Source organism: Poecilia reticulata, linkage group LG2 (assembly GCF_000633615.1).
Source record: "Poecilia reticulata strain Guanapo linkage group LG2, Guppy_female_1.0+MT, whole genome shotgun sequence".
Lineage (NCBI taxonomy): Eukaryota > Metazoa > Chordata > Actinopteri > Cyprinodontiformes > Poeciliidae > Poecilia > Poecilia reticulata.
The window spans coordinates 39,756,411-39,768,589 of record NC_024332.1 but is presented as its reverse complement, the minus strand read 5'-3'; the positions used below and the strand labels follow the sequence as shown (position 1 = coordinate 39,768,589).

Sequence of the window (12,179 nt, the reverse complement as noted above, 5' to 3'; positions counted from 1 at the left end):
TTCAGCTACAACTCATTCAGCTACAACTCATTCAGCTACAACTCCTTCAGCTGCAACTCCTTCAGCTTCACCTGCTGCCACACCTACCACTATGGTTGCTCTTACATCTCACAGTGCAACAACTTCAAGACCAACCACTGAGGTTTCTGAAAGCCTCTCATGCACTATATCACCATCAGCTGGAACTATACTTGATCCTTTCAGTATAATGTGCACTAGTGCCCAGCTTTGTTCAAATTGTCGGTACTGTTTTAAGACAGACGGTAGGTAATTGTAGACTTTTATCACTGATATTGTATTATCTATMTTTAACTTGATTGCACATTTTTGTTYTAATTTATGTCAATCATCACCAGTTTCTATTTACATTTTTTTCTAATTTTATCAGAAAAGCATCTGTTGTGCAGTAAAACTGGAGAAATCARRGTTCTGYACCTTCCTGTYGGAGACAGAAGAGCTGRGAACAAACTCCTCATTACAGCGACTGCAAAAAACAGCAGCTATGAAGTTAACGCCACTATAACCGCACAGGTTTGTTAAAGACAGAATGCAGGTGGTGAAAAGAAAGCTTAATGAAATTACCTTTCTTTTTTAAAAAAATAAATAAATGATGAACTGTATTTATTTAAATACAAAATAAATAAAATTGTAAAAATAAAATAAATATTTTAATATATCTTTTTATTAAAAAATATGTAAAATAAATGTGTTGTTTATTTATTTAAATAAGTGTTTAAATAAATATTTAAGTAGATAAATAAATGCTCATCTACTTAAATGAATTTGTATTAATCAAATTTATTTAAGTTTATCATAAAGAAATTTTTATAAATGTATTTATGATCAATTCATTTATTTAAATACATCTATTTATTTATTTAATAAATATACCATAAATGTATTAAATGTATTGTAAAATTATTAAATACTTCATTAAATAATTAATTTTACCATTAAATACTAAACAAATTAAATACACCAAGAGCCATGAAATGAATAAATACACAGTGAAATRATTAAATGCAAAAGGACATTTTATTACTTAAATTAAGCATTTAAAAAGGTAGATTTATTTATTTAATGGGATATTATAATTCCATATTATATTTAATTATTTAGTTGTAAATGTAAAATTACATAAAATTCTTATTTTGTCATAAATAGTATCATAAAATTATTAAAAATCATCATTAAAGCCATTGATGGGAGATTTATAAATATGTATTTCATGGTAAAGTTATTTATTTAATTCTGACCGCCCCTGACCCGCCTTACGTTTGACCTGATTGAGTTAATTCATTATTTACAGGTATGGGATGCTACAGCAGACTCGAGCTCAGTGGACGGTTTGGACTCAGCGGTACTGAAAGCTGTGGAGAAGCTGGAGAGTGAAGGTTTACTGTCAGCTGTTTCTACTGGAGAACTTTTTAACTCGGTGGCTGAAAAGCTGAACAGCAAAACTGATGGATCAGAAAAAGAAGCTCGACAAGAGGTAAAGTCTCCATAAGGGATTTGTGTTAGTCAGATTTATGTTGACATTTTTCTAATGTCCAAATTAACGCTCATCATRAAAACGGAGAAATATGAAGGTTGATAATTCTCTGATTTTCTCTGGTCTGCAGGAATATTTTGAGCCATCAAAATACGTTTATGTCTTTCAATAAAACCCAGCTGAGCGGGTAATAAACCATAATACTGTTTACAGTGGTGATAAAACAAACTGTATCAAATTTTACTCTCACAGAGAGTTAGAGACACATTTAGTACCAATCATGGTGAAACTGTTATATAGCATTTTTTATGTTTTTGTTTTTTTGTCAGAATCTTTGAATAATTTACGCCCCAATTTTTTTTAGATGAAAGGTGTATTTCAAAAATATAATATATGGAAATGTATTAAATTGATTGTCTCAGTTTTGAAAAGTGAAACGTGAGGTGTTACATGTGCATTGTTAACTTTTGTATTTTTCTCCCAGAGTTTACTGATTCTCTGTTGTTCAGGCCAGTTTATTGAACAATCAAGCATGCCAATACCGTGGCCATTAAAGCAGTTAATGATACTTTAGGGAGTGTGGGCAGGTGCCAAGAACTGCTGGGAAAATAAATCTGCATCTTTGTTAAACTWGTTAACAGAGRGAAGCAGGAAGTGTTCAAAAATGTTCTTTTGTAAGACACTTGCTGTGAATTGCCACCATATAAATTAACTCAATAAACAAGCCTCTTKCTTTTTTASCGCTTCTCCCAAATACGTGTGCATAGCTGTAACTGTGTGTTTATCTCATGTAATACCATTTTTATTTTCTAAATWCATAACTTCTGGGTTTCAAAGCTCAGACACAAGATGCTGGACTTGATGATTGGACTAGTGAAGGAGTCTCCAACTCAAACTCCAGAAGAAACTCAGGCTGTAGCCAGAGCGCTTACTACTCTCATTCAGAAAGATGATGAACTCAGCTTGTCTGCACAGGTAATGAAGCATTTTACTGTTTCAGAAAAATAATATGAACCACAATTAAAATAATCATTGCTGTACTCTTGATGCACAGCAGAGTTTTTCTGGTCAGTCTTTAGTTTTTAAGGTGGCAGAGTTAGTTAGACAAACCATAAAAAGTTAAATCCTGCAGATTAGTTTGAGGTCTTCAAAGGTCATGCATATCAAACTGAGGGACATGAAATATGTAAGTTATTCCTCACATGTTGGCAGAGTGATTTGAGGTTTAAACTGTGGCTGTTTTCAATGACTTATTAATAATATATGGAGGATTTGAGGTTAGAAGGTGGATTTGAAGGAATGTGAAGGTCAAGCTGCTGCCCTGCTGCTTCATAATGAGGCATGAAAACMCTAAACCAGAAGTCACCAAGTCCAGTTCTGGAGAGCTACTCCAGATGCAGCTTTCAGACATAGACTTCACTGTTCAAGTGTTTTAAAACCATTAAAGTAATGTTTTAGRAAAGCAAATAAGGGGAAAATGTTACTTTTACAATGCCTTTCTTATCAATACATTAAGCTAGAAAACAGAAAATCTATAAATGTTACATGTTTCTTGTTAGTTCTTTGAGTAAAATGAAGGCACACCATATTGTCTGGCCTGGATGGTTTATGTTTTAATTTTAAAACCTCGGGGAGCGAAGTAAGAACAAGCAGTCTCAGAAATACTGACTTTTCCTGCTTTACATTCTTGCAGACATTAAAAACAACAGAAACAAATTTACCAATCTGTCAGACACTGCTGCAAATATTTCAATAATAAAGTAATACCATTTTAAAAATGTAAACAGTTTGGTGTATTTCATCACCTACCATAACATCTTAGCATAATGAGTTTCTCCTCTGACAACTATCCTCTTTCATTACGTTACTGCAAATAGAGGTGATGTAACAGTGTTGAAAATGTCTGGGCTGTTTTTATTTAAGTGGAGGTGTGATAGTTGGAGTAGTTTGCACTGTTTTGTACAAAAATTACTTAGAATTCTAATTTAACTTTAACAGTTTAGATTAGATTACTTATTATTCTTATGATACACAAAAATGCAGATGAAATAGGGCTAAAACCACCACTAATTATAAAAATGAACAACACAAKCCATTTAATTTKATCAGAATACGCTTTGGACCCCCCACTCTGATTGCAGTTCAATGAGTTGATATCTTTCCACAGATTGATGCCGCCACATTGTTTGCCAACCTGAGCTTATCTGTCCTGGATATGAACGTGAGCGCAGCTGAAGACAAAGACGATGTTATCATCGCTGCCAGCATCATTGTGGAAGGAGTGGGCGTGATTTTGGATTATTCTTCCAACGTGAGTCATCAACTTGAAAGCCCACGCAGTGGGGATTAACATCTCCCTGGCGGATTTCATAAACACGTCTGTGGATGCATTTTAATTATTAAAGTAGCTACTATTGTTAGTCATTTCTGAAAAATCGGTTCAGAAAATACTGTCTGGTCTCAGTGGTCGATGTTTTTCAGTATTACTCAGTTTTGGTGAACCTTGTAAACTAATATGTTGTTTAATCTTTTACAGAAAAACATCTCTGATGCTTTGCTTGTTGCTCTGAGCATCGTACAGAGCACTTTGTTGAAAACAATGACGGTTAATGACGGTCCAATTATAATACAACAACCTCATATCAGTTTGTTCGTCAATCGGTATGTTTGACTTTCATTCTAAACTCTGAGACATACTGTACATTTTTCTAAGGGGTTTTTTATGCAAAATTTACTTTTTTGCAATGTTATTGTAGTGTTGCTTTGACTCATTTATACATGTTTGAGAAATCCTTGATTATTTACCCAAAGCTCTGTCTTGGAGTGGCAGTCTCCAGCTGTGATTGTATCCCAGAGAGCTCCCATACGTGTTTCAGCTCCTCCAGACTAGCGGCGGCAGCAATTCTCAAACACTTAGCAGAACTGCAAAACCACAGAGCTCATCAAACAAACTACCCCTCACTTCAAAGCTTCAAAGAATGGCATCATTGACGAGCATTGTTGTGATGATGCGCTGAAGCTGGAAAGCGCAGAAACTTCATAAAGAAACAGAGGCCAATTTCAAGGCATCAAATTGCAAAGTTTAATTTCTAAGTACTGTTTGATATAGTTTGTTACTTAAAGGTATCATAAAATGGGACTATGTACTTGGCAACATTCAGTCATGTGAAATTTAGTCTTCTAATACATAAACCGGCTTGTGATGCAACACAAGAATGTTGAAAAATGCTCCTCGTGTTTCGAGCCCATTAATCGAATGAAGTCATTTTATTTTCCCATGACTCTAGATTTGATGTGTCTTCTGATCTTATCCTGCAGAGTAAAACCTGAGAGTTTACACAAAGAGTCCATCAGTGCTAATTTAAGTTCTCAGCCCACGTTTTCGCTGCCACAACTCCCATCTGACATGTTTCTGTCAGATGAACCAGTGGATGTCCGGGTAAGCCAAAATAATTGTTTCATGTGAAATCAGAGTGCAGGTGTCTTCCAGATGCTGTGCGTGTTTGATCAAAGAGGTCTTCAATTTTCTAACGTGCCTTTCTTTAAATGAGATTTAACCCTGATTTGCTCTTTCAAATACAACAACAGATGCTGAGTTTAGATAAAAATCCCTTTTCTTGGAACGAGAAAGGAAACATTAGTGGACTGATGGGTGGTCTGTCCTTCACAAGACAAGATGGATCCGGTATCCYTGTTGAGAACTTAAGTGAAGATATTGAGGTCAGTGTTGCARCAKTGCAGCATCAGGGAATTGTTCGAAACTGTGATTACCTTTTAAAATACAAACCTAACTGTGAGGACTTTTCTAGCAAGTATCCTCTTCAGACATATGATTCAATTTTATATAAAACAAATCAAATCTGAACTTGCTTGCTCCTAATTTGACTCCATACATACTTTTTGTTGACTGAGCTTCATCAACTTAGTATTTCTGCGTGCACTGTGCTGTCATGTCAAAGTAATAATGGTTGCTACATCTTTTTGGCTCTTCTAAAGGAAAAGTCTTTTTATTTTTCAATCTCTTTGCAAGTGTTTTACTCTCTCTGAAGTGCTCCCCTGGAAAATTCCCATTTTAGAACCAAATAGGCTTATATCCCTCTGATTTAAAAACTAAAGCATTCTAGCTTTTGGTGGAAACACTCAAACCAAGCACATCAGATTAAGTTTTACAAGTGATTCCTGTTAAACATAAGGATAAAAAAATGGAGCATTCTTGCCTTCTGGTAATGAAGTATYGCCAGAAGTTATATTGTATTACTTATTGTTAACAAAACAAATGTTTWATTATGACATTGATGAATTGTAATTGAAGTTTCTGAACCCCAAACCAAAAAGTATTGCTAGGATTGTTGCTTTTTGTCATTTTTTTCACTGTTAGTTGAATGACGTAGTTCAATGAGAGCATATCAGTGTAATAGGAAATGTGAATAAATGCACCCTAACACTAGCCATTCTTACTTCTTATTGAGGTTGATCCCCTGAAACAATCTATTCACGATATGCTGTCTGTTTTAAGAGCAGTATTTGTGTTTGTAGGGCTTCTATTTTAGTCACAGCCACACAATCTTCAACTAAAACATGCACTGAAGAGCAAATTCAAAATGAGAAAATTCCCTTCTAAGCAAAAGCAAACCCTTTTGCCACCCTCTGGGTGGYAAGGGTATGAGTTTTTCACAGTAATTTCTGAGTTATCCAGAGGTTTGTTTTTATTATTATTCTCTGTAAAATGCAAACTTGGGTAATATAGCTCAGCACCAAATTTTATTTGCCAGAATGAAATGAGTTTTGTGTTTAAACTGGACAAGAGGCAGTTTTGATTTTCAACTTTAGTCCATAAAATAAAAAYAGACTTCTACTTCTACCTGCTTTGCCACCCTGGGTCTGCTGAGAGTCTTGATGTGCAAATTGTGTTGCATGTGTTTCTTACACCTGTCCAAGGATGTGCTGTTTTAGGGTTCACAAGATCACAAATTATTCATGCAAAAAGTGTCAAAAGAAAACGCCGTACATTTTTCTTCCCGTTTAGTTTTTTCCAATCAAAACAGGTGAGTACGTATTAATCCACTTGTTATTCTAATCAGAGCCATGGGAATATCTGAAACAAACTGTTATGCTTATTTATGATTGCATTGCAGGAGTACACATAATCTGCTCTATTTAAGCTACTTGTGAATAAACAACCATTTGAAATTAATCAAGTAGCCACTTGATAACCTCTAATTAATATGGTGAATGAATTTTAAATATAATTATAGCTGAGCATGCTGATCCTAGTAAGAACAGTTTGCTGTCTGCCAGTAAAATATTTATATTCTTTTCATCTGTTTTTTGCTTTTGGCTGGTTCCATAGATTCTGTTGCCAAGGCCCGCTGGAGAACAAGTGAACACCTCAGTTTTGGACCTTGGGAACTACAGCACAACAGCCATAGATGTTCCCTCAGCCGACTCCACTCTGCTTTTAAAGGTGCACTTAGATGCTTATGTACTGAATGTTCAATGAACATTTTATTGTGGGTTAAAAGATGACCTCTGCAAATAACCATTTAAATACTTTTATAACCCTGACCATAGTAAAGAATGGGGCTGAGTGATTTGGCTGAAAAACCTTTTATGATATGCATTTCATATCATTTGATATCAATGGTTATTGTAGCTTTTTGTTGTAAATACTCAGAACACTGCCTCGCTTGTTCCTCTTTTATCTACAGTTTTCTCTTAAGATGTACAGAGTTAGTTTTCTGCCACCCACAGCGTTTTACAAATGTACATCTTTTATACAAAGATTTTTGGGACAATATTTTGATACAAATAGATTGATTTTATGTTTTAAAGATGGTGCCTTCTGTGGATCCTTTGCCCTTCAAACTGTTCCTTGGCTACATGGATTACCCTACTGACACAAATCATGTAGCGATGATACAGATGCCTCTTCCGGGATCTACTCAAGGTAATGAACATTTTCCTCTGTTATATTTCACATTTGATATTTGTGTGATTTACCCGAGCATATGTTTGGGTCTGACGCAGAAGAAAGATACACGTGGCTTCTTAGTCCCACAAATTTAAAGGGAAACACTGGATTGCATTATCTTGTGGTGAGGCCTATTGTTGGTCCAGGTGTGAAATCTATAAATGCCACATTATCCATCACCCCCATTACATCCTCATGCAAATTTTGGAATGAAACTCTATTGGACTGGAAGGATTCTGGATGCAGAGTAAGTATAATTATTTCTCATTAAGAAGCAGATTTTTTTGAACACCATGTTGCTTTTGGGATAATGATGTTTGTTTGTGCTTCAAGGTTGGTGTTAAGACCACGCATTTAGTCACCCAGTGCTTGTGCAACCACCTCACATTTTTTGGCAGCTCTTTCTTTGTAACTCCAAATCTCGTCGACCCTTCACGCACTGCTGAGCTTTTTGCGACCTTTGCTGAGAACCCAGTGGTTGTGTGCTTTGTCGGGGCTCTTTTTGTGACCTACCTCCTCGTGGTTGTGTGGGCACGAAGAAAAGACATCAAGGACACAGTCAAGGTAAAGTCTTTTTCCACCAACTCCACTTTATGAAAACATTTATATCTAAAGTCTGGTGTGAGCATCCTGAAATTTAGAATTTTTTCCTGCTCAAATGCTGAAGTTAAAGTTATCTATGTAAGTGATCGCTATTTTACTGATAGGTAAATAAGCTTTTATTAGCAAGCAAGCCCAGTTTGACATGAATGAAAGAATGGATGATCAGTTTAGCTACTTTACTCACGTGCAGGTAAAGGGGACATTGCTGGAGGACAACGACCCCATGGATAATTACAGCTACCTGTTGTGTGTTTGCACTGGGCATCGCATAGGAGCCTCCACTTCCTCTCAGGTGGTGAAAATATTAATATGCATTTATTTAGGATGAATGGATCTTAAACACAAATTTTTAAAAATCGTCTCAAAAATGATCTGGAAACTTGTCTCTTAGATAGTTTTGTCTTAGTAATATGCAGAAAATGAAAACAAACAAAAGAATTGCAGTCCTATAATCCTGTGAGTTGCAGGTTAGTGAATCCATTAAGAACAATTAATGAGTATTTACCAGCAGATATATGTAATGGGAATGTTTATTGCTGCAGCATCAGTTAACTTGCTGCTCAAAAAGCATCTAAGTTTTTGCATTTTCAGTCTGGAAAATTTAATTTGCTGGGGATTTGAATAACAGAAATAATGACATGCTTCATCCTTTAAGMCTGTGCCTTCAAAAACTCAGATCACTTTCTAGCAGCTAAACTAGTCACAGACTCAGAAAGTTTAACCCAAACTACTTATTTAATCTCCAACTCACTTTATAGCGTACAAGCAATCATGTAAACAAGTCGTGATTCAGCTCTGCTTAGCCTCGGCTTCCCAAACATCTGTCTGTCAGCATCACTTTCATTTTATCTGTCTCCATCTGTGAAACGCACCAGAGCATTTCAAAGCTAAACAGACCAGATTCTGCATCAAACACTGGTGGAAATAATAGAAAGGGTAAACATTGACTGAACTTTTGTTTCCATGTCGGGGATTCATTTTGTGCTGAAAGAATGTTAACAAGCATTAACAGCAATTCACCGTGCATATAATTCTGACTCTGGTAAATTAAAAAAGATAAATAAATCAATCTTCAACTGAAATAACATTTGAAAACCAAATACTTAATTTTAGTGCATTTAATTGACAAGGTAAACAACGAACAAATATGTAGAGTTGAAACTGGAAGTTTACATAGACTGAATAAAAAAACATGGATTTTTTTTTCTCACCAAATGTCTTTTGCTTTAGGTCAAATTATTTCTACTTGCTAAATATCACAATAATAAGAGAAGGAAGTTATTTATTAATGTCCTCAAAATCAGAAGCTTTTATGTGCGAAATAAAATTATTTTTTTTTTACAGATAAAGAACCACAGGATTGTTGTGATGCAGTGTTTTGTTTCAGGTTGTAGTCACTCTTCTGGGTGCAGACGGCAACAGTAAGCCTCATCACCTGACTGATCCACAGAAACCCGTGTTTGAGCGTGGAGCCGTGGATTTGTTCCTGCTCACTACACCGTCCTCTTTGGGAGAGCTGCAGGGCATCAGACTGTGGCACAACAATTCTGGAAACCATCCTGCTTGGTGAGAAATCCCCCCAAAAATACTTAAAAAACAAAAAAAAAAGGCTGAACTAATAAGAACTACTCTGATTAATGTCGTGACAGTATAATAAATATGTACATGTACAACAGAGATAACAGTTTTAGATATGAATACATATTTTTTAATTACTACATAAAGCAGATTCATCCAGTTCAAATCTCTAAATTTACACTATCAGGATATAAATGATGTGTCTAATATAACTTTATTCCAACCAGAAKGTATGGAATAATATACTGAATTGCATACAATATCCACATCTAAAACAAACATGAAGAAGCTCCAATCAGTATTCAGAAAAATTTACTTCATTTGTGAAAGAAGTAGTATTGGCAGGATGTAAGTGTTGAACAACAAACCACTCAAAAGAAAATCCCTGATGGTTACATCTTAAAATTTGTGACRGTTTGATAACAAAAAGTTTTGTTTGGTTGGCTGACCAGAACAAAGCTTAGATTACATTGGTATACGCAACAAAAGTMCYGCACTGARTCCAGAACTGACTGTTTGAAAGCAAAAGATACACAGTGCAACTATAAACCTGAGATCAGTCAAAAAGCTTGTGGTAACACTGGAGGAGCTGCACAGATCTACAGCTCAGGTGGGTGAAACTGTTGATGACGCCCATAAACAGATTGTCCTACTTTTTTAGGCAGACACTGGAAGAGTGGCAGGAGTGAAGCTGTCATTAATAGAAAGTCCAGTTTAGAKAGAAAGCCAATGAGAGGATTATGAACTCTTACTGGTACTAGGACAGATGTTCACCTTCTAAACATAGAACTAAAATTACAATGGAATAGTTTGGATCAAAGCATGTTAGAGAGGCTGAATCAAAGTCTAAATCTAAATCTAATTTTTAAAGAGACGAGTAGTATTGATTCTAGAGTCTGAATGCATAACACATGTAACATAATTTATAACGGCATTTGAAAATCCTGGATTTTCTTCAGTTCACTGCACAATTACGCACAGCTTTGTTTTGGTTCATCACATTAATTTCCACTTAAATAGATTGACTTCTGTGATTGTAAACTAAAAGAACCATTCATAGCTTTGGAACGAACTGTACTAGRCTAAGTTTGTTTTAAATGCCAAACTTTAACATCAGGACAGAGAGAAACTTCTTTTGTTCACAAATTGTCACAATTATTGATTGACATATAACTTAATTCTAACAAGTACATGCTGCAAAAAAAAAAAAAAAGAAGCAGAAACAAAGCTAAGAGCAGTGTCAGTGTGTGGAAAAACCGATTACYTCCACAAGAATTGAGTGCCTGATTAATAGCCAGGTGCTTGCAAAATATATCTGAAAGCAGAAGTTGGCGGTGTGACTGTCTTAACCAATAATTGGTGTGTTAGAACGTTACCCAGAAGAAAGTCCAACTGATTCTTAACGGTTTGAGTATGAATGAACTGAATATGTTTGACTGTCAGAGATCTGATAACTAAAGTTTTGATAAAACAAAGCCAATCAGCTAAATCACTGAACCACAGCTATGTCAAATTGACTGAAAGCAAAAAAAATATGTGCAATTACAGCAAGGACACAATGAAGAAAGTGTTATCCTCACATACTAAAGAGTGAATGCTACATATAAATAATTTTCCACAGCAAAATCTTGATTATGACTTTCCTGAAAACAAAGAGCATTCAAGAAAACAACATTGCAGAGACTCCAGTTTTTCTGACGGTTCCAGTCACTGATTTTGCTCTCATTYACTAGTGCTGATTTCAGCCAACTCTCCTTTTGCTTTAAGACTTGCTGTAAATTGATCAGAAAGTGACCCGCAATAACGTCTCACATAGAGAGTGTGCTCAGTGTTTTGCCAATCGCCTTAAAAAGAAGTAGTCCTCAGTGTTTGTGGAAGTAAACATGGATGCTAACGGTGAAGCATAGCTTACGATTTTGAAGTTGTTGTCCGAACGGACGGAGCCAGCACAGTAATCACCGAATCCTCATCACTGCCCTCCTTGGTTGTTGATTTTCCTCCCGCTTGTTTGTGCGTCTCAGGACGCAGAATAGTGACGTTTGTCGAGTATCAATGACGTTCAAGATCTGGCCGTTAGGATTCAGATCACGTTTGAGAAGATCGRATAGTATCGGACATAGACATAATATAAGAGTAGACCTCTCATTGGCTGCTCCGGCGCAGGAAATACGGCGGCCATCTTGGAGCGGTCGTCCCTCCTACTTTGCTCAACCAAAACAGCAGAAGATGCCTCAGCACTGAGCAGTGGTGGAGAAAGTACTCAAAAAATGTACTTAAGTAAAAGTACAAATACACAGTCAAAAATGTACTCAAGTAAAAGTCAAAGTACCACATTAACATTTTACTTAAGTAAAAGTAAAAAAGTACTGGCTTTTAAAAATACTTAAGTATTAAAAGTAAAAGTACTCGCTGAATGCATCACTTAATCGCTAATATCATTAAGTGTGCCGATCGTATTTAATTTTAATACATCAGAAATGTGCCATTTTAATGAACACTACCACAGATTAAACATGTTCTTATTGTGTTTATTCT

General features: G+C 35.6%; 1 protein-coding gene across 1 annotated transcript in view; it reads left to right on the top strand.

Moving 5' to 3' along the window:
• Window positions 1–6: 6 nt before the first annotated feature.
• LOC103460357 (polycystic kidney disease protein 1-like 2) overlaps window positions 7–12,179 on the top strand; it is a 36,217-nt gene continuing 24,044 nt past the window's right edge. The window contains exons 1-14 of the mRNA XM_008402479.1: window positions 7–263; window positions 389–531; window positions 1,310–1,492; window positions 2,330–2,467; window positions 3,660–3,803; window positions 4,029–4,153; window positions 4,811–4,931; window positions 5,081–5,212; window positions 6,843–6,956; window positions 7,325–7,439; window positions 7,520–7,710; window positions 7,797–8,027; window positions 8,257–8,358; window positions 9,454–9,632. Of these exons, the coding sequence (XP_008400701.1) occupies window positions 92–263; window positions 389–531; window positions 1,310–1,492; window positions 2,330–2,467; window positions 3,660–3,803; window positions 4,029–4,153; window positions 4,811–4,931; window positions 5,081–5,212; window positions 6,843–6,956; window positions 7,325–7,439; window positions 7,520–7,710; window positions 7,797–8,027; window positions 8,257–8,358; window positions 9,454–9,632 (2,090 nt within the window). The 5' untranslated portion in view covers window positions 7–91. The remainder of the gene's footprint in view (window positions 264–388; window positions 532–1,309; window positions 1,493–2,329; window positions 2,468–3,659; window positions 3,804–4,028; window positions 4,154–4,810; window positions 4,932–5,080; window positions 5,213–6,842; window positions 6,957–7,324; window positions 7,440–7,519; window positions 7,711–7,796; window positions 8,028–8,256; window positions 8,359–9,453; window positions 9,633–12,179) is intronic.